The sequence below is a fragment of the Colossoma macropomum genome, unplaced genomic scaffold, assembly GCF_904425465.1.
Source record: "Colossoma macropomum unplaced genomic scaffold, Colossoma_macropomum, whole genome shotgun sequence".
Lineage (NCBI taxonomy): Eukaryota > Metazoa > Chordata > Actinopteri > Characiformes > Serrasalmidae > Colossoma > Colossoma macropomum.
This window is the reverse complement of record NW_023494809.1, coordinates 25,686,974-25,709,170: the sequence shown is the minus strand read 5'-3', so window position 1 is coordinate 25,709,170 and position 22,197 is coordinate 25,686,974. Positions and strand designations below refer to the sequence as shown.

Genomic DNA, 22,197 nt, shown 5'->3' with positions numbered 1-22,197 from the left:
GTCGACCTAGTATGTCTAAAAAACAATTCACTTTCACTTAATGGCGTATTTTCACTGTCTTGTTTCTTATTGCCTTGAACGTCTGAGATTTTACGTCGAAATTCAGACACAATAGGTCTAAATAATAAAACATTAACGGTACTGTTATGTCAGCTAACGTTAGCTAAGCTAAGCTAGGTGAAATCTGAACGCTGCGTTAGCAGTTCGGCTAACCGTCTAACGCTCACAGCCTCTGAGGGAACAGTTTAAAGTTTAAAGAGTGAATGAAAAATAAGTGACTGACTAGCTAAACTATTTTCTACCTGTTCTAACTAACCATCTGTTCTTTTTTTGTTAATAAATATAGTTAATTTTATATTATCATACCTGCTCTTGGCTATTCAGCAGCAGCTCAACTGAAGAGCCCGCGCGATTTCTGTGACGTAGTTAGCAGTTATATATGTAGTTTTTAATTATTGTGTTAAAAATATTATTTTATTACAAATATTTAATAATAAATAATACTTTTCTAATTAATAATGTAATAATATAATTGTTTAGACTTTTAAATTAGTGATTCATTAAAAAATATAGTTTATTGTTTTATTTATTATTTTGTTTATCCACTTTTTAATGGGAAAATCCGAATTAATGGTGCACTATAATAATAATAACAACAACAACAACAATAATAATAATAATAATAATAGTAATTTTTATGTATATAGCACTTTTCATGCCGGTGGCAGCTCAAAGTGCTTTACAGACAGGTGATAAAACATGGTTATACAAGAAATCATTAGTATTTATTTACTTATTTGTTTATTATAGTAAACTTATACAACAAGTAATAAGAGTAGTAGTTAGGAAATCACAAATGTGTTGGAGAAATAAACTCAGCTAGTTTATATATTTATATATATTTATATTTGTCAATATATAAATTAACATTGTTGCTGAATAGGCACTTTTAATGAGAACAGTTAACACCTTGTCCAGACTCTTGCAGTTTCTTATTTGTCTCATGACATGTATTTGCCTCATCATCCACTTCTAGTTAGAGACACCCACTGACGACACAAATCCAGCCATTCTTCTTGTCGCTCCCTTCTTGTTACCATTCCACTGTCAAGGGTGCTGACAATAGCTGCGCATCTCTCAGCTCATATCTGGCAGTTGGATCACAGACAGGTAAGAATGAATTTTTTTTTATAGCATAAACTTCTAAAACCATTAATAGGACCAGAATAGGTATATGTCACCACTGCACTCTACAGAACCAAGGGAATTAATCAAGAACTCAGGGGGTAACCAAGCCCATATATGTTGACTCTACTCTCTTTGAATGGAAAAAGTGTGGCATAATTCATTTAAATTCATACAGTTATTTATTTTTTTAGTGCGCTTTATGCAAAAAGTCAGTCTACTGTTGTGTAATTCATACAAAATCATTACAATTCTGCTCTTTTAACTTACCAAATGTTGCGGTTCAGTGTCATTTAAATAGCATTCTAAGAGTCCTGAGTGTCATTGTCCAATGTTTTGTAAAATATATCATATTTCAGCTCTCATTTTTCTCATTTTTCAGTGCTAATAAAGTAGACTCCCACGCTAATGTGGAGTTTTACACAACACCTTTCATAAGCAAAACATAACACCTCAGCACACATGTAATGTGGCCTCTACACTGGTCAAACAGGTGTGACAGCACTGAGCGCTGATAGAATAGGGCGCAGTCAATCAGCCTGGATTGGTTTGGTGCCCAAAGTTTGCTTCTTTGGAAGCTATAAGACAATTATAGCTAAGAAGTAATGTAGCCTTATAACCACTGCTGGGTAATTTACCACAGCATGACCAAGATAAAAACTTAAAAATGTATAAAAAACACCCATTCTTGATATCTGTTATGTGATAGACCCCAAAATGAAAAAGACTAGACCACTCATTGAATTTCAAAAGACGAACAGACTATAAAATTTAAAGAAATGTTTGCAGGAGTACAGGAACATAATAAGGAAACATAAATAAAATAATGGAGAAAAATGATCTTGGTGGGTTAACACGTCCCCACAAACACACACAACCTCACATGCTAAGGCTTAACTAAGGCAAAAGCAAGCTGAAACTCTAAGAGTCTCGAGAGAGAGTGAGTGTGCTGAGGGGAATGGTGTCTTCCCCATCTAAAAAAGACTTTGTCAAAGCAGTTATAGCTGTATGCTAATTTCATAGAAATTAGACAGCCTGCAAATACAATGGCTGATTCTTCATTATAAATCAAACTATCATAATGCAGACTTGGGTTGGTTCAGAAATATAACTGAACATGGTGTCACTGGTTAGGTTTTAACTTACTACATGTTGCTGTTCTGTGTCATGTAAATAGCATTCTAAGAGCCCTAATACATATATCGCTGTTGTCGGAAGAAAACCTTGTATCTCCAAAGTGGTAACTTTACAGGAGAAGGAAAAAACCTACTTTACTTTTAATGTAAGTCAGTGGAACCAGACATTTTTCCAAGTAATTTTGGGTCAGTTCTTTTAGTCGATTCATCATGAAATTTAGAAACAATGTAAAGGACAACAGGCAATTTTAAATTATGTCAAAAACTCAAAAACATAAAAAATGGAGATACAAGGTTTCCTTCCAACAACAATGAAATATATATATATATATATATATATATGTATATATATATGCACACATATCCCAAATGGTCACTTTCTACCCAGTTCCAACTCCTGTACCAGAGGCCACTGTGATGTCTGGTAGGATAGACTGGAGATGGGCATAAACACGTCCTAATCTCATGTTACAGCGTCCTTTTCAAGGAACATATCACAAGCCTCACAGACAAAGGGAAGCCAAAGAACTATGTGCCTCATTCACCAACCGTTCTTAAGAAGAAATTTCTACTCAGAACCCATTTATGCAGTTTTCATGAAGATTCAGACATTCACCAGTGTTTTCTTATTTGTAATTTGTTCTTAAATAAGAACAGAATTTAAACACACTCAACAGTACAAATGTTTATTTTTTTAGTGTGCTTTATCCATGTGCAACAATTCTGTGGTTTAAAACACGTCACATATACTAATTTGTATACTTAATAAATACACACACACATTATCTAAACTGCTTATCTTTCTGGGTTGTGGGGGTGCTGGAGCCTATCCCAACGGTCATTGGGCAGAAGGCAGGAAATACCCTGGACAGGTCACCAGTCCATCATAGGGCAGTAATTCATAAATAGTTAAAGAATAATTAATTTAAATAATTTTAAATACAACCCCATTTCCAAAAAAGTTGGGACGCTGTGCAGAATGTAAATAAAAATAGAATGCAATGATGTGCAAATCATGTAAACCATACTTTTAAAGGAAAATACAACAAAGACAACATATCAGATGTTGAAACTGAGAAAGTTTATTGTTTTTTGACAAATATATGCCCCTTTTGAATTTGATTCCAATAACTTGTTCCAAAAAAAGTTGGGACGGGGGCGTGTTTACCACTGTGCTTCATCACCTCTTCTTTTAACAACACTGTTTGGGAACTGAGGAAACACTGCTGTGGTTTTGAAAGTGCAATTTTTTTCACATTCTTGTTTGATACAGGATTTCAGCTGCTCATCAGTTCGGGGTCTCCTTTGTCATATTTTTCATTTCATAATGCACCAAATGTTTTCAGTGGTGACAGGTCTGGACTGTAGGCAGGCCAGTTTAGCGCCCGGACTCTTTTAATATGGAGCAATACTGTTGTAATACATGCGGAATGGGGTTTGACATTGTCTTTCTGAAATAATCAAGGCCTTTCTTTGTCTTTAAACTTTAAAACTTTGTCTTTAATGGATTTCTGTGAAGCTGCTTTGTGACAACATCAGTTGTAAAAAGCGCTATACAAATAAATTTGATTTGATTTGAATTTGACTTTCCTGAAAAAGACATCGTCTGGATGGCAGCATATGTTGCCAAAACATGTATATATCGTTCAGCATTAAATGGTGCCTTCACAGATGTGCAGGTCATCCATGCCATCTGCACTAATGCACCCCATACCATCATGAATACTGGCTTTTGAACTGTGCAGTGATAACAAGCTGAGTGGTCTTTAGCCTGGAGAAGACAGTGCCCATGATTTCCAAAAAGAATTTCAAATGTTGATTCGTCGGACCACAGGACACTTTTTCCACTTCACCTCAGTCCATTTTAAATGAGCTCAGGCCCAGAGAAGGTGGCAGCATTTCTGGATCCTGTTTATGTACAGTTTTTTCTTTGCATTTTAGAGTTTTAACTTGCATTTGTGGATGCAGCGACAAACTGTTTTCACAAACAGTGGTTTTCAGAAGTGTTTCTGAGTCCATGCAGTGATTTCCACAATTCAGAATCATGTCTGTTTTTAATGCAGTGCCACCTGAGGACCCAGAGATCACGGCCAGTAAATACTGGTTTTAGGCCTTGTCCCTTACATGCAGAGATTTCTCCAGATTCTCTGAATCTTTTAATGTTATTATGTAGATGACGAAAAGCAAAACCTTATTCTTGAATTGTTGCACTATTTGATCGTGCAGTCTTTCACAGAGTGGTGATCCCCTTCTCATCTTAACTTCTAAAAGACTCAGCCTCTCTGAGATGCTCTTGTTATACCCAATCATGTTACTGACCTGTTGCCAGTTAACCACCAGGTGTTTTTTTAGCATTACACAACTTTACCAGCCTTTTGTTGCCCCCATGCCAACTTTTTTGAATGTGTTTTTGACATAAAATCCAAAATGGGCAAATATTTTTCAAAAAACAATACAATTTCTCAGTTTTGATATTTGATATGTTGTCTTTGTACTATTTTCAGTTAAATATAGGGTTTAAATGTTTTGCACATCATTGCATTTTGTTTTTATTTACATTTTGTACATGTAAATATGGACTTGATATATTGTTTTGAACAATAACAAGGGTCAGCAAAGCCCATTTGAAATGCATATTTGAGTGAAACAGTGTGAACAATGTGCGACTCATGACTCATGAATGATTATCTCCTTATCACCGATCTCTCTGCTCCAGACACAGTAGCCCTATTGCCATGATGAAGACTGCCATTGTGTTGGCATTAGCCCTAATGCTGACCACAGTGTCCTCTCAGACATTCCACTGGGGTTCCTGTCCCATCGTACCAGTACAGCTAGACTTTCAGCTGGCTGGGGTATGCATAACCTCTTTTGACCTTTATTTATTGAAATTTGTGCTACATGCGTATTCTAATACTTTACAGGTTTCACTGTACACTGTGTGGCATCAAAAAACGACACAAGAAGTTATAATAAAGTGAATATCCAGAAAGCCTCGTATTAACGAAATAAATTGATTGTAAATTGATAATTACAGTATGTTATTTGTCTTTCATTAACTTCTTTTTGGTCCCTAAATCCATAAAATATTGAATTAAACAACTAAACTATCTTTTGGTGTTTAATTATTACTGCATAGAAGATGTAGATATGAAAAATTTAAGATTATAAAATGTCTGAAAATATTTTATTTTTTACTATTAGTAATTACTGTTAAATCTAGGGGTCTCTGTCCCAGCACATCTTATCAGATCAAGTATAACCTCAGTCCAGTTCCGATCTTTGTTTTTGTTTTTGCGCTTTGGTCACTTTACTGTGATAGAGATAAATCATAAATGGACATTATCCACACCCTGCAGCAGTGAAGAATTCAGAAGGTAGCAAAGCGTCTTAATGTCGACAGTGTTGAAAATGAAAATGAAAACCTATAATATCTGCAGTACCTGTGTTTCTACTGTGTTTGAACTAGCTACCTTTTGTCTAAACATAGACACATCAAAATGTGAGCATGCGACTGTTCCAGTTTGTTTTCACGTGCTTGTTGTGCAAAACCATGTTGAAAATACATCCACCAACTTTTTTCACTTGTGAGTTGCAACTGGTTGAAAACGAAACGTTTAGAAATATTCTGCTTTACTGGCTGTGCTGTGTTCCTTCTGTTTTTAAACCAGCTTTAGCAGAAATATTCAGAACCGAGAGAAATGACCAGCTACTCCTTGTAGTAAATTCATGACACTATGAAGTGGTTATTTCACACAAGTAGTCCACAAAAAGGATGTGTGATGTCAGAGTGCACCACCATGCACATGTCAAAGCTACAGCTGCATGTTAAAATATCCGGAAGCCAAATCATCAGGGAGGGAAACTACACTGTAAAAATGAAAATCGGAGTGATTTCAGGAGGTGCAGCTGACTAAGCATTTGCCCCCATGAGGCAGGAGGTTATGAGTTTGAAACCCAGTGATGCCAGAGCTGTCCATAACTAGCAACTAAGAAAAAGGTTCCAGCTAGTGGAAAACATATGTTCTTTAATATTTACCTAACCGATATGCAGAACTAAAAACATGAGAGAACTTTTGACTGAACTAAGAAGTTTGAGTTGGGTGAACTCAAGTTGAGTTATCTCAAGAAAAGCAGTGTAATCAGTCACTTTATTATTTTAAGTCGAACTGACTTTCATTTTTAACAGTGTAGATCTTAAGTAAATATTACATACATCATAAAATGCTCATTTTAAAATAAAGGCCAAAAATCTAAATATATAAGTTCAGAATGTCACATTTTGCACATGGTAAGAATGAAGTAACTTTACCGTAATATTTATTCGCAGCATTTAGCTTAATTCTGCAGCTTAACTGTGAAACACATAGATTGGGTTAGACCAGGCTGCCTAAAGTGTGGCTAAGTTGGCCTGTCGGGATGTTTGGACATCATTGAATTTTGATACTACATATAACTTATTAAATTCATATTTGTCCTTATAAAATTCTAATTTGGATTAGACTGGATGACAGGTGGGTGAGGGGAGAACATAATTAGGGACATCCCTAATTCAAATTCTGAAATGATTCCTAAAAGAAACAACATTTTATAAAGTAAACAGCAAAACTAAAAACGCAGTGAGAAGACTGTGCAGGATTGTGTAATCTCACAGCATATATTCCTGCTTTTTCAACTGATTTTTAAATAAAAAGAAAATTTATATGTGCCATTTGTGTTTGCATGCACTATTATGTGGTTTAAACTTGTTTTTGCTTTGTTTAGGTCTTAAAAGGGCATTAAAAAGCACTGAATTTGAATTTTACACTGCAAATAATAGTATCTTGTCAAGTGAAATTATCTTAATTCTAGTCGATATATCTAATATTTTTTATTTTGACATGACGAAACAAAACGTTTGGAAATAAGTTAAATAATCTTAAAATAAGCTTACAACCATCTCAAAAGGAGACATATTGGATATATTGACTTAAGAATTTTACTTGACAAGATACAAGTAAAATTACTTGTAAATTGTGTATAATTGTGTATAATAAATTGTGCAGCAACTCTGTTTTAATTTCCCCAGGGATTAAAAATTTTGGTCATTTCTTCTTCTTTTTTTTTGCATACAGTATTTAGGAACGTGGTATGAAATTGCAAAGCTCCCAGCAGCCTTTGAGAGAGGCAAATGCATCGAAGCTCAATACTCTCTAAGATCTGACGGGACCATCAAAGTGCTTAATAGTCAGACAGTGTGAGTAATTTTGTGCTAAGATAAGTGTAAAAGGAAAGGCTGTACAAATGTCACTTTAAAATTGATGTTGATTTTTTTAAATGTATTAATACAATCGTACTCCATAGTAAAGGAAAAGTGAAGAGCATTGAGGGCACAGCTGTTGTGCAGAACTTGTTGGTGCCAGCAAAGCTTGGAGTTAGTTTTTCCTACTGTGAGTATACGAGCACATTAAATCTCATTTTAGGTTTGTGGTTCTGATGTGATCAGGTGGAATGATCAGTTTTGCATTAACATTATTATCGCAATGACTAAACTCAATTTTAAAGAATCATAGCTGTACCTCTACAAAAAATCAGTTGATTGGCATGATGATGATGCATATTTTAAATTCTCTACTTGTCTCTCTCATTGTGAGAAACAGATTTGATAGTCACACCCATTTTCAACACATATTCTTATCTGTTTTCACTTTCTATCCACATAATGTTGTTTTTTTATCTTTACTTAAATGAAGCCTTTCAGCTTCCTGGTTTCTTTTTCTAATGAAATGTTTTAGAAAGCTATGCATGGTTTGTTATTGTTCCGTTGAACTGTTTCGTGCGCTGTCCATCCACTTTTTAACTGGCTTGTTTTCTATTTCTTTTGCACCATTGTAGATTTTAATTCTGTAGAAATGCTCTTGAACCTCAGTCTTTATGGCTGCATATACCCCTTTTTTGCTAATTACACAGATTAAAAATTCACCATAATTCAGTGGTTGAGATGTAAAGCAAATCATTCAGAGTGGTTTGATGTGAAATGCTTCATTTGTACAGAAACTTACAGACAGATTTCTTTACAGTGATGGTGATAGTAACCAGGGGTCCTGATGTCTACAACACAAATATAACCATTTTATTTACCACCAGCAAACCTACACATGTCTGAGTGTTAATTGTAATGTCAGTGATGGTAAAATCATGGTAAATCTGAAAAACAATTGCCTTACAACACCCTGCATGTATGCCTCTGCCACACTGTACAAAACAATTTAATGCTTTAACTTGAAAAAGTAAGTAACCAGTTGCTTTAAAATTTTTAGTTAATATAACTTCACGTAATAAGTTAACAGAATGTAAACATTCTAATTTTTAGATTATTGCTCTGTTAACCTATTATACGTAATAAGTTCAGTAAACTCAAAAATGTAAGGCGACCAGGTTACTTACTTTTTAAATTAAAACATCAAATAATTTTTTTCAGTGCATGAATGGATTTAAAAAATTTGCGTCAGGTCAAAAGCTCACCATGAAACAGTGTCTCAGACATCAGGCAGCGTATTCATGACCATTAAATATATATCTTTCTGTGAGGGAGCTTTTAGAGGTGGACATCTGGTTCCCATCACCACCACTGTGAACAGTTCTAACAAGTTTGGTAGGTTTTTCTAGAATGGAGCATTTCACACCAAACCACTCTGAAAGACTTTGGTTGCATCTTAACTATTTATTTATGAAGAAATTTTGAAGTGGGATTCCGCTTTAAGGCACAAGTAGAGCAGAGATACACTTAAAGTAAGTTGTAGAGGCTGACAACACACTGCAGAAATGATATCTTGATATCTAAATTTTATTATTATATATAAGTTAGAAGATCAGAAATTTGAAATCACTATTCAATGTTTGCTAAAGTTTTCAACAATATAGACCCAATTTAGTTTCAGATACATGCTCAGTATGCTGGTCCTGTCCCATTTCTTATGTTTCAAACAAGCAGCAGGGAGCTATAAAAAACATTAGAGCATCAAGAACATCAAGAATGAAGTTGTAATAAATGAAAGTGTTGTAATAATCATGAAAGTGATAAAATCTTAAGTTAGATAACTTGATAAAAGATTGTTGTAAATATTGAATACAATATCTATAAATTCCTCTAGTTCAAAAGATTAAAAGTTTATATATATACCACACACACATATATATATATATATATACTCTGTAAATTATTCTTGTATATAAAATAACACAAATAAATAAAATAAGTGATTCAAACTTTTGAACGGTAGTGTATAATGAGCGCTATTTCTCATTATGAAATTATTGTATGAATATTAGAAGATTATTCAAGCTATTTTATAGGCAATTTTACTTATGAAGTGATCTTATCAGTTAAAATGATTTTATTGTGCTGATAATTTCACTTTCTTCAAGCATTATTTCTTGAAATAATTTTGCTTCTCACAGCCCTCATCAGCGCTTGGGGCTCCGGCGCCGGCCTCATGCCGCCTCTTGCCGGCACCTGCCACTGTACTTGTAGCACGTAGCACGATACTGTAGTAGCTTAGCATGCAGAAGCAGGGAGGTAAAGGGGCAGTTCCAGTTTGCATAATTGTGCATATTTATAGATCTCGCATTGTGTTAAGGTTTAGGGATGCTCCTATGCCAGTTTTAGTAATTTCTTGAGCATAAAAATAATACATAGAAAATATGTAACAAGTTTCAAATTTTTATGACTTTAAGGGTACTTTACAGGAGAAGAGCAGATTGTAAGACAGAAGTAGCCACATTATTGAGTCGGCATTAAAGAGTTAATATTTATGAACTACTGAATTTGCTCTGATAAAAAAGTTGCTGCTGTAAAACAAGGGATAGCTTCCAGCTGCTTTAGGTCTCTCGTCCCGTGAATATTTATTACAACGTGTGTGGTTTGTTTCATAATGTCTTGAATCCATTACAGTCTATTGACAAATGAGGCACACGCATTTATTATGGCTCTTGATTAAAAAGTATTATGATTTCCAAAACCCCTGATTTAAACAAATACACTTTGGTATGAGCCTACATTGAAGTGTGTGGACAGGTACCTGACAACAGTATTTAACTTCTATATATGTTTATTTCCTTAAAAAATTCTGCTCATTCTTTATGAAGTACCCTTTTCCATGTATTATGGAGTAAACATCTCCCTTCTCTCTTTTGTCTTTGGTACAGTCACCCCCTACAGCCCATATTGGATCTTGTACACTGATTACAAAAACGTGGCGGTGGTTTACTCCTGCACTGAGTTCCTGAGGATGTTCCACATCGACTACGCCTGGATCCTGTCTCGCACCCGCGTTCTGCCTACTTCATTCATCGCCATAGCCCAGGAGCTCTTAACTGGGTTCAGCATCGACATCAGCAGAATTACTTTCACTGATCAGCTCGGATGTGTTTAAATGATTCAAGTAACAGTTAGAATTTACACACTTACCCCAAATATATTCAATCAACCGAAACGAATTTGATCCGTGAAGTTTGTTTTTTAGTTTTGCACTGGCGCTATGAGGCTAATGTAACTAACATTTAATGGAAGCTTAAACCGAGCCACTTGCCATCGTGCTAACTGACTACTCCACCACACACTTGCCTCTCAAAGTACATCAGGATGTTAAAGCTGCACTATGTAAGATTTGGGGATTTGATGACCTCTTTGGTGGAAATGTGTAATTGCACTCAACATGCGGAAAATACATTTTTGGCGAATTTCCGCAGCATAGTATGGCTCAACTCTACTCGACTCAACTCGACTCGCTTTTGGTACCATCTGCTTCGCTTTCCACTGCAGACTAAATGTAGCTGGTCGTCATAGTGACACCACACGAAACTGCCGTGATGTGAAGGAGACAAATTTTGTTCAGAAGAGGCTGATGGCAGCAGTCTGCAGTTTTTCCACATCACCTTTCGGTATCAGCTCAGCTCACTCGGAACCTTGATTTTGCATTTGAGATCTAAACATCGAGCCGGACCTTCTTTCTAAGTCTGTGTGTTGAGCTTTTGAGTGTGCCTGTCCAAGAAATTCAGCCCGACGCCTCTGACTTTTAACCTCTTGAAAGGCCAGGGCCAGAGTTTTATTACACACTTCTGTAACCTAAGAATAGCTCCACCAGTTTGCACTGAAGTCCCTGTAGTTATTGAATAATAAGACTTGTAAGGGGTTAAATGATTTTTTCAGGGTTTACAGGCTGACTTGCAGCAGCGCACGGCTATTTTATTTTAGCGTGTCTTTTACCCCTCCTGACTCAGTAATGCTACTTATTTTCATTGGAAAAAAACAGTCTTACATAGTGCAGCTCTAAGTCATCTCAAATGGACTTAATTGTGTTCAGTGACACTATGAAAATGGACAAACATATGGACAAAGTTCAGACTTCAAGATGGCTGTTACTATGTTTTATGTTTTGAAAGAGCAAAACTAACAAAGCAAACTTTACATACCAAACACGTCATGGCTGATCAACTATATTTGGGTAAAGGGGAATCTGTTTAAATCTGAACAGATACTGCTTGCAGTATCAAGTATCACTGATGATTATGTTTATAGTGCAAATCTTACTTATGATCAATCATTGCTGAATGTCACATTACTGAATACTTTTACAGTTTTAAGCTCTTTAAAATCATGTATTACCACATTAACTGACTTCAGTTACATCACTTATATATTCTACAGTAAATGATTGTGTTGAATAAAAGCTTGATTATCAAGGTGGCTCTGAATGGTTGCTCTCTCATCTTTTATGCTTTTATAGATGGTTGACTACCGCCCTCTACCTGCCAGATGCTGTATAGGCTGTTTAAAGTAGATCAGTCAGATCTGTGTACTTTGACCATCTATTTTTCCATCTGCATAAATCTGAGAAATGCTTGTATATTAAAATTAAGCCATCATTTTTAATGGCTTGTGCACATGTTACCGCATATTTTATGGTTTATTTCCCAATATATTAAATTCAGCAAATAAATAGACATTGTGCACTAAAATTTCGTTGTGGTCTCTGTGGGGTGTGTGTACTTACTTTCACTTCAATAAAACATGTTTGTGTTTAACTGGGGGATTTCAAACTTTTGTAGACTATGTGCACTTTATAGCTCTACAGTTACAGACTGTAGTCCATCTGTTTCTCTGCATACTTTGTTAGCCCCCTTTTACCCTGTTCTTCAGTGGTCAGGACCCCCATGGACCCTCACAGAGCAGGTACTATTTGGGTGGTGGATCATTCTTTAGTGTGTGTTGTGCTGGTACGAGTGGATCAGGCACAGCAGTGCTGCTGGAGTGTCCACTTACTGTCCACTCTATTAGACACTCCTACCTCGTCAGTCCACCTTGTAGATGTAAAGTCAGAGACGATAGCTCATCTGCTGCTGCACAGTTTGTGTTGGTCATCCTCTAGTCCTTCATCAGTGGTCACAGGACGCTGTTGGCTGGATATTTTTGGTTGGTGGACTATTCTCAGTCCAGCAGAGACACTGAGGTGTTTAAAAACTCCAGCAGCACTGCTGTGTCTGATCCACTCGTATCATCACAACACACACTAACACACCACCATTTGCCAGTGTCACTGCAGTGCTGAGAATGACTGACCACCCACATGAAACCTGCTGTGTGGGGGTCCTGGGGGGTCCTGACCACTGAAGAACAGGGTAAAAGGGGGCTAACGAAGTATGCAGAGAAACAGTTGGACTACAGTCTGTAACTGTAGAACTACAAAGTGCAGCTATATGGTAAGCAGAGCTAATAAAATAGACAGTGAATGCATTTAGGTGCATAATTACAGCCATGTGCAAAAGTTTAAACACCCCCAATCAAGTTATGTTTGTTGGTATTCTAAATGAAAAAAGTTAACACATCCTCTAGAGAGAACACACTTAAATATGGCACTTTGTCTGCATATTTTAATGCACAATTTTTATTTATCTGCTGAGTTCAGTGTATTGGGAAAAAAGTTTTTAAAAAAATGTGCAGAGGTGTGTTCTCTGTAGAGGATGTGTGAAAAAATGTAAATTCTCCAGGGGCACACTTTTTGCATAGGACTGTATGTATCCGATTGCTCTTAATATTCCTGATATTAATAACAGTTTTAATCTGTTTTAATTTGATTGCGGAATAAACACTGTCCATTTGACATAAAAATGATCTTATCTTGTAATCTAGTTGTGTTACTGTCAATTAAACAAAGCAAAATAAAAAAAAAATACAAAATACAAATGCATGAGATGCTTATGAGGGTGTAATTGAAGATGGAAGTTTGGGGAGGGGACATGTGTTCCCTTAAATTTGGCTCCAGTTTGTCGTGTGCAGAACACTAAACCTTTTCAGCTTTTTCGAGTGGATCAGTGTAGCTGGTGAACCCTGTACAGCAGGTAATGCACACGTTACAATTTCAGCTAACATATGTACATGTTATAATATTCTATTGCTTAAAATATGTTGTTGACAGAAAGTAAATTAGTGGTCAATAAATTCTGAGTTCTTGCCTGTTCACTCTTGTTTATTCATCTGTTTTTGTTTACAGGAAGATGAAGTGGTGTGTCCTGTTTTGTGTTGTCTTCACAACTCTTGTCTCCAATCATCTCAGTGGTGAGTAGTGCTTTAAATATGATCACAATATCCAAATGTATCCTAACCAGGTCTACATTTTGGTTCCCTTTACTGTACTTATATGAAGCGAACTGCTAAAATGCCATGTTGCAAATTACTGTCAGTCTCTTTTTGACTACGTGGAGTCAGTATTATGTTGTGTTCATCACTGTGAGAGACTGAAAAGCATCAAAAATAATACTTGGAAAGGAAATGCTTGAATTTCTTGAGTCCCAAAGGGGCGCCCGGGCGGCCGTAGCTGAATCAGCTCTTTGTGAGAGTATTGCTCTGGATCTCACACACCTCCGTCTCTCTCCTCTCAGGTGCCAGATTCATTCCTGAAGGAGGTAAGATACTGTTTTCTTATTTCACTGATGGAAACTTGACCAGTTCATGCGCATAACACAACATAAGCTGCAGTTACTACTTGCTATATAGACTACAGCTCTTTAACAAGCATTATAGATTATTAGATCAGGCTTGTTGACAATGATGTTGTACTGTTTTTTTAATGAATGTTTATGATTTTATTTTCCAATATTTACCAATATGCAGCTTCTCCTGCAGAAACACCGTTGTTCCAAAAACATTATTGGTGAAATAGTCTATGTGTAACACAGATTTTTGTATATCAGGTATTTTATAGAGACTAAATACTGTATATACTTCACATAGAATAAATACACACACACACCTAATACCACATACATATTATAAAAATGTTATATAATAAAAATAAAGGTGCTAGAAAGGGTTCTTTGTGTGATGCCATAGAAGAACTACATTTGGTTCTTCTGGTATTTTTAGGGATCCCCATTAGCTGCTATCACAATATATACTGGGGTCCATAGACATGTATAGACATACTATACATACAAAACATGAACACAAAAAAAGCGAAAAACAAAAAGAAACTAAGGGAAAACAAAACACATGAAAAATGGAAAATAACATAGTAGGACGATTTAAACCAACAATAGAATAATAACAGAAAAAATAATAATAGAAAAATGGTTGAAAATGGAAAAATCTCACTGAAAGAACAGACCATTTGGTAATTCTCACAATGACCTTAGCTGACACTATTCTGGTAAGTAAAAATAAAGACACAAGGTTTTGTTTAAGGGTCTCTAATGATAATTGTCCAACCATTATTATTATGATTCATTAATTTGCAGTTCCCTATGATGAGCCCCCTGCTGTTCCCTACTGGCCATACTCAACCTCAGATTTCTGGAACTACATAGAATACTTTCGAACCATTGGAGCCTACAGCCACATCAACCAGATGGCCAGGGCTTTCTTCGCCCACCAGCATCTCGGTGACACCTTGGGCTATGAAGTGCCTGAGCATAAGCGCTAAGGGAGTGGGATTGCTTTCTGTATGAGAATTTAGTAGGAATTAGTAGCCTAAAGATAAAAATAATCTGTCTATGTATCCAGATAGTTCAGACAATATTGGCTTTGTTATGTATTTTTAAAAATGCCAATCAAAACTCAAGCACAGAAGCTTCATTTTGTAATGTTGTGGTTTGTGAAACAATTTACATGTTTAACTTCATATAAACGTCATATATCCTACCCCTACCCCGCTTCATTGTGTACATTAAGCACTCAGTGATGAATGATGGAGTTGTGTGCAAAAAAAGGATAGAAAGCAAAAAAAAGCTTGTTCAGTGGAAAAAACAGGTGGGAAGATTTACTATACTTGTTAATGAGTACTGTTACTTTCAAATCATAACTCAAATAGAAATAAACTTATCTTTCAAAAAAAAAAACTACATTGTTAAAAATCTGAGTCTGTTTCACCACAATGCAAGAATTTAGCATGAAACCACTCTGAATTACGTTTTATGTTTACATCTCACTGACTGAATTATGCAGAAATTCTCTTTTAAGCTTGTAATGCAATGTACTGCACAATGCTGAGCTCATTAAACAGTACACGAGGCGTTACAACTACAGATTCATAAAAGATGGGGAGATTTAATGCAAGAACTCGTGTTGTGGACCTGATCCCCAACAGCGCCGGTGAGTCCCGCTTTCAGGTCGGAAGCGTTTAAATGCGACAACTCAGGAACCCTGTTAGCTCGCCAGCTAACGCTACAGGGTCTTGTAGCGCTTTTAAGGCTCCACACAGTGAAGCTCTTTAATTCATCAGCAGGTTTTATCTGCTCACTCTGAAGTCATGAAGCCAGCAGTTGATGAGATGTTTCCCGAAGGAGCCGGGCCGTATGTGGATCTGGATGAGGTTGGTGTTGCTGAGCTGTAGTAGCTCATGTTGTTTATAGAGCAGCTCATGCTAACGCTGGCTAACTGTGACTTCGTATAACGTTATAATTAACGCTGTGACTATATAAATATGACATATTAGTGTATATATATATATGACTTATTTTGGACGAAGCTGAAGTTTGTTTCTCATTCGCCAGCTTCTTGTTCGAATTTTCCCGTTCCACCTTAACTGGCGCAGCAGTCACTTTCTGGCGGCTGAGGCGTAATAATAGTAGCTTAACTGCCGCACCATTTAAGGTGGAACGAGAAAATTCGAACAAGAAGCTGGCGAATATGAAGCCAACTGCTTAGCTACATTTGCTTAACTAAAAAGAAGACTATAGCGAACAATTCTAGTAGGTTGTTTTACTTTGTCTCAAAGGAATAACATGTATATAACCTAACTATGTAGTTACAGTACATAACATTACTGAGCTCGATGCGTCATGTCATCTTTTAAGGAGACGCACATATTACCATTTCTGCTTATTTCTAGCCGTGTTTACATGTGGAAATTATATTTTAATGCTACTGTTTAAATATATACAAATCATATTTACATGCTGGTTGCTTACTCTGACGACTAAACTCCAGAAACAGGTTTTTTCCCCATTTTTTCTTCAGTGTGATCTGCAGTGAACCATATTTATCAGTTGTCTTAGAATAAGAACAGATAAATCGGCTCTCAGTTCGTGAAATTTCGTTCACTGTTATGTGATTTGAAAGTCATGAAGTGATCTTAGGTCAGAATTCTAATTATGTGCATTATTTGAAAAATATGGGCAAGAAAAACTCCAGAAGACTATTTATAGGTTCTTGCTTATGTAATGTCCACCAAAGTGATTACTGATATTTTTACCCTCAAACTGAGACTGTGTATTAATAGAGAGGATGTGATATGAAAAGAACTTTTTTCTGTAAATTAAGCTGTCCAGCTACAAACAAAAATAAACCAGTGGTGAAATGTTTGGACCAGTTATTTGTTTTGATTGTGTGGTTTACTTCCTCCAAACGCAAGTGACAATTACTGAAATAGCAAACGTGACAATAGGACCACTGTATATTCTCACTTGTGTCTGCATTTGTGTGCATTCACAGGCAGGGGGAAGCACTGGACTGTTGATGGACTTGGCTGCGAATGAGAAAGCAGTGCACTCCGACTTCTTCAACGGTAAGATGTGCATCTAGCAATATTTCATGTCATTTTTCAAGTGAAGCTTCTATTTGAAGAATTGGATTCCAAAATGCTGTATATTTCTTTGGAACGAGAAAAGATTTAAAAAAGAATAACAGCTGACATGTAATGCACTTATAATGAGACACATTTTATTTCTCTAATAAAAGTGATACAAATCATAATAAAGCACTAACATTTCTTGCATATGTAAAGCCCACTCTTAACAATGAACGTCCTAAAAAAAAAAAAAGAAGTCATTTTTTTTTCTTGTTTGTTTTAACAAGAGAGTAGAGTAATGTATGTAATAACATACCCACTTACCCAAGATGTAGATCAGCCAAGACATGTTCAGTATCCAAATCTGGCTTCTGTAGTTCAGTACTGGAGTGCTATGAGACTAAGACTAGATGTCAGTAGGCACCCAAATCTTTTTCGTAAATACATCCCCAAAACTTCTCTGAACCTTCTTAAACCGCATCACATTCTTAAGGTTGCACAGATGAGTTTAGGGCTCAGTATGACTCAGTATGAACTATAAAAATGAATAACAAAACTTCACTGCGTAACTAAACACAGCGGGCAGCAATTTTAGGCAACAGGTGTTGTGCTGAATTCTGATCCTCTTTGCAAAGTTCCAACCATTCCGACCATTTCTTTTAAAGAACGTTCACCAAAAAATCAAATTGACACGGTTTCCTCTTACCCCATACTTCAAGCTGTCCAATCATATCCACAGTGTAGCTGCTAGTTTTCATTCCAGCAAAGCAGGAACAAACCTGACCGCTTTTTGCAGACTGAGACTAATTGATTAAACATCCGGAATCAGGTGAGCTTCTGCTTGATTGGATGAGAACCTGCAGCCACTCCGGCCTCTTGCAGATAAGATTTGACACCGCTGCCATATGCAGCTGACACGTTTTATGCCCAGAGTTTGCTTCCTTAGTTTTGCACTGCAGCTATGAGGCTAATTTTGCTAGAACGTAATGGAAGTCTATGTCACTGAAAATCTTTTTGGCCGACACCAGCGTCTCTAATATTAACCTCATAGCTCCTATAGTAGCACACTTCATACACCAAACATGGCTTGGCAGATCGACTAAGTTTGTTGTACGGGAAAAAAATTGGGTCAGGTTGATTTTATTTATTTGTTTGTTTGTTTATCTAATTGAGCCATATCTTTACAAGAAAAGGTGCCAAACTATTTAAAGCCTCATGAATGTCACGTTTCCACAGTAGATTTGTAGTAGTGGTGGCTACACTATTCCCAATTGGTTAGTCACAAACATGTTTTTGCAAATATCTATCTACTGCTTGAATTTGATTTCCTGTTTTGTTTTCATCACTGACTGATTTATTTTTTTTTTTTTTTAGTTTTGTTTGGGGCTTAGGGTGCAGTTGAACAATTTATTTGTCATCAAGCTCTAAAAAACATCCTAGTTTGGATGAGCTGTTTACATGATCTTTGTCACAGAGGTTAAAATTAGAGCGCATTCCATTTAGTAGAAGGCCTTGTTGATCAAAAACAAGCGATCATGGTTATAACAGTACCACTCGGTGCTGACAAATGAGTGATTTTATTTCTTCATTTATTTACTTTCCCCTTTATTTCCTGCTATAACCTGTTCCACTTTGATTAGAGTGAGGAAAGCAGTAGTTTTATGCAGGGCAGTGGGTCCACAAGGCTGAGATTGACAAGTTTAAAGCATGCTTAGATGTAAAAACAGGATTCTAACATCATTCACTGGACCCATATTATGTACTGTTGATTATACACTGCAAGCATTGCTCCCTCAAGTGCATTGTATTAAGTTTGTTTCCTTGGCAACACTGTTGTTAAGTACTATAGCAGACATGGTCTGCAGTCTCTTTTTTATTTGTTTTTCCTTGCCCATCAGGCCTGCATGATTGTAGGAAAGGCACTTTTGGCTCAGCTCAGGATGACCTAGAAAAAGGGCTGTTAAAGAGTAAAGGAGCGGTAGATCGCCGGAGTTTAAAGACGTTTTATGGGGGCTTGTTGGCTCCAACGCAGCATGGTTCCTCACTTTAAAGCCTGTGTTTCCATCTGCGGTGGCTAAAGGTAGCTGAACACGTGTCACACTCAGCCATCTTTATCTGCAGGCAATGTAACCGGAGGAAACGAAAAGCTGCAACTAAGCAAAAAAAAGTGCAAATGTTCTCTAACCAGCAGAACAGTGGAATACAATAGTGCAAGGGTGCAGCTAAATCAATCTGAATGTTTTATACTCAGATTATTAACTGGACATTGACATTGCTGTAGCATTCTGTTGTATTTTCTCATATATGGGTGGGAATTTGTGCTTTTTTTAATGTGGTCTAATTAATTTCTCTTTTCTCGTTGCAGATTTTGAAGATCTCTTTGATGACGACGACATTCAGTGATGACCGACGGGATGAAGGATGAAGTCTTTGATCGTGTAAAATAGTTCTCGATTGTAAATGGGATGTTTCGCTGTTACTGTCTGGTTTATTGTTTCCGCTCAGGTTTTTGCTTGTCAATAAAACGTTTGTGAAGAAAAAAAAAAAGCCCTTCGGATGGCCAGATGTCTCTGAATGTTAAAGATCCCAGACATTCCAGGACACAAGGTGGAATTATCCCGATCCCTTTTTTGTCATGTTGAAATCTGTTTCCAGCCTAGATTGCAGGTTTTTGCAAATTCCTGAACACCTGTAAGTGTGTATAATTACATGTTCGATCCAGTGTTAACATAAAGACACAGATGTTCCTTGGCTCATGTCTTGACATTTACTGAAAAATATTTTTCCTTCAAGATATACAACATTTCAAACCCATGGACAGTGTGCATATTATCCTTCTGCAAGAAGTGAATACATAGCCATAAAAGGCACAGGAATGAACCTCTCTATCACTGCTGTCAGTATTCATCCACATTCAGTGTTGGTTCGAGAAGTTATTTGGTTTGAGGACAGCATTTGGTGGATGGTACATTCAGTATACTCTTAACAAAAAGGGTTCTATAACCTAGAACTAATAGTACCAATAGTGGAACCTTTTTTGATTCTATACTGAACCATAAGTAACAGGTTTCCATCATGGAGAAAAAAACATTTGAGTTGTCATGGTTCTGTAACAACTGCACTTACTAAACTCTTGAAGAACCACTTAATTTTCAAAAAGAAGGCTTGCCTTTCATAGTCAGGGCACTGAGTGCAAGAACTAACAGTTACAGAAACACAAACAGCATTTGCAGTGCATACTATGAGATAAATCTTTGGTATACAGAATTATAGAATCAGTCAGGATCCCTAAATATCCTCTAGTCCCTGTACCACTGCCTGTACTCTATTAGCTTGTAACGGCTTGTAAGCTACAAATGTTGCATCTGCATTGCTGCATTGCAGTAAATGACAACTATGGCTTTATTAAACTATGTTTTATTAGAATTGTATTTAAAAGAAAAGAATAAAATAAGGACGTTTGAAATGCATGTTCAGTCATTCGCTGAGGATTAGGCAGCTTACTGGTGGGCATAATTAAACATAGTAGTGGGAAACCTTTGGCCTACAGGCTCCACCTCTGCAGCCCTGGAATGGGAGCATCTAGTAAAACAGGCATCAATAACAACCTTAAAAATAAAGGTTTTTCTAAATGGTTCATTGCTTGGTCCTGCGATGGACTGGCGACCTGTCCAGGGTGTTTCCTGCCTTCCACCCAATGACAGCAGTGATAAGCTCCAGCTCCCCTCACGACCCAGAAGGATAAGCAGTTTAGAAAATGTGTGTGTTTGTGTGTGTGTGTGTGTTTGTGTGTGTTCTTGGCTTGGACATGTGGTTCAAAGAAAAAAACAACTTTAAATAGTTTAGAACTTTAATAATGTATGGAAGGTTTTTTAAAGGCTTTTCACACTACATACAGCACTATGTAAACGTCAGAGACCACCCTTCATTTATTTCATGTCCAGTCAAAACAGCCATTCAGTTTTTCATTTTTCAGTGTCAGGACAAAAAGCAGAAAACATTTAACAGAAAATTACACAGAAGTCTCAACAACCTAATGTAATACCAATTATTTCAGTATTTACTGTATCCTTTATTACAGCTTCCATCCAAACAAATCTGCAGGGATATTTTTCCACATCTCCAAAATTCAGTCTGAGAAGTTGGCTGTATTTTCTGCTTCTCATAATCCAAGTAATTCACACACATTCAGTGATGTTGAGGTCTGGACTCTGGGGTGGTCAGTCCATTGTTCAGCTTCTTTGTTTGATGCGTCCGTCTCCTTTTCTCAGTGAGGTTCTTCTTGACAGCTACACATCCTTTCAGACCCACAGCGCTGAGTCGTCTTCTCACAGTGGAAGGATGGACAGAAACACCTGTGGATGTTTTCAGATCTGAAGCAGCTTGATTTTCTCCTCTCTCTCAGAGATGAAAGCTTTAAGTGCTGTTTATCTGATGGAGACAGTTTTGGTGTCTACCAGGTCTTCCAGGTGGTTGTTAGGAGCCCCATTTTCTCTTTAAATCTTAATCATTTTTTGAACTCCAGTTTCAGAAACTCCTGTTTTTTTTCACTTATTTTCCTTTGACTTTCTCCTTCATCATGCAAGTGGATTATCACACATCTGATCTCCTCAGAAACATCTCCTAAACAGCGAATAACAACAGCCATTTTGAGTGGATATTAAATGAATTAGGGGAATCACTTTTTACAAAAAGAGACAATCATTAAAAAGTTCTTTAAGGAACCAGAAGTGGTTCTTCTATGGCATCACCTTTATCTCAATTTGCAAATTGGTGAGAATACATACATCTGATGTAAACATCTGGTTGTGGATTTAACTTCAGAATTACTC

At 36.5% G+C, this 22,197-nt stretch overlaps 3 protein-coding genes across 4 annotated transcripts; all 3 read left to right on the top strand.

Annotated features, from left to right (window-relative positions):
* Positions 1-1,044: 1,044 nt before the first annotated feature.
* Positions 1,045-12,056, top strand: apodb (apolipoprotein Db). The gene is made up of 5 exons (XM_036558780.1): positions 1,045-1,170; positions 5,038-5,176; positions 7,436-7,557; positions 7,665-7,750; positions 10,509-12,056. Exons 2-5 carry the CDS (start codon positions 5,057-5,059, stop codon positions 10,733-10,735), a joined length of 555 nt encoding a protein of 184 aa, XP_036414673.1. The 5' UTR covers positions 1,045-1,170; positions 5,038-5,056; the 3' UTR covers positions 10,736-12,056.
* Positions 12,057-13,613: 1,557 nt separating this feature from the next.
* On the top strand, positions 13,614-15,504 carry otos (otospiralin). The gene is made up of 4 exons (XM_036558781.1): positions 13,614-13,700; positions 13,853-13,917; positions 14,241-14,264; positions 15,096-15,504. The coding sequence occupies exons 2-4, from the start codon at positions 13,857-13,859 to the stop codon at positions 15,278-15,280; spliced, it is 270 nt and encodes an 89-aa protein (XP_036414674.1). The 5' UTR covers positions 13,614-13,700; positions 13,853-13,856; the 3' UTR covers positions 15,281-15,504.
* Positions 15,505-15,960: 456 nt separating this feature from the next.
* cops9 (COP9 signalosome subunit 9) lies at positions 15,961-20,116 on the top strand. 2 transcript variants are annotated; one of them, XM_036558868.1, is made up of 3 exons: positions 15,961-16,168; positions 17,290-17,362; positions 19,264-19,460. In XM_036558868.1, exons 1-3 carry the CDS (start codon positions 16,106-16,108, stop codon positions 19,413-19,415), a joined length of 288 nt encoding a protein of 95 aa, XP_036414761.1. In that variant the 5' UTR covers positions 15,961-16,105; the 3' UTR covers positions 19,416-19,460. The 2 variants fall into 2 exon arrangements, with proteins under 2 accessions (XP_036414761.1, XP_036414762.1); XM_036558869.1 differs by lacking the exon at positions 19,264-19,460 and adding an exon at positions 19,731-20,116 and having other exon boundaries at positions 15,963-16,168.
* The last annotated feature ends 2,081 nt before the right edge of the window (positions 20,117-22,197 follow it).

Coding starts and splice junctions, on each gene's coding strand:
- apodb (XM_036558780.1), top strand. CDS start 5,057: ATGATGAAGACTGCCATTGTGTTGGCATTAGCCCTAATGCTGACCACA. Junction 7,558..7,664: donor GTGCTTAATAGTCAGACAGT/GTGAGTAATTTT, acceptor CGTACTCCATAG/TAAAGGAAAAGTGAAGAGCA. Junction 7,751..10,508: donor TGGAGTTAGTTTTTCCTACT/GTGAGTATACGA, acceptor TCTTTGGTACAG/TCACCCCCTACAGCCCATAT.
- otos (XM_036558781.1), top strand. CDS start 13,857: ATGAAGTGGTGTGTCCTGTTTTGTGTTGTCTTCACAACTCTTGTCTCC. Junction 13,918..14,240: donor TGTCTCCAATCATCTCAGTG/GTGAGTAGTGCT, acceptor CTCTCCTCTCAG/GTGCCAGATTCATTCCTGAA. Junction 14,265..15,095: donor CAGATTCATTCCTGAAGGAG/GTAAGATACTGT, acceptor ATTAATTTGCAG/TTCCCTATGATGAGCCCCCT.
- cops9 (XM_036558868.1), top strand. CDS start 16,106: ATGAAGCCAGCAGTTGATGAGATGTTTCCCGAAGGAGCCGGGCCGTAT. Junction 16,169..17,289: donor CGTATGTGGATCTGGATGAG/GTTGGTGTTGCT, acceptor GTGCATTCACAG/GCAGGGGGAAGCACTGGACT. Junction 17,363..19,263: donor GCACTCCGACTTCTTCAACG/GTAAGATGTGCA, acceptor CTTGCCCATCAG/GCCTGCATGATTGTAGGAAA.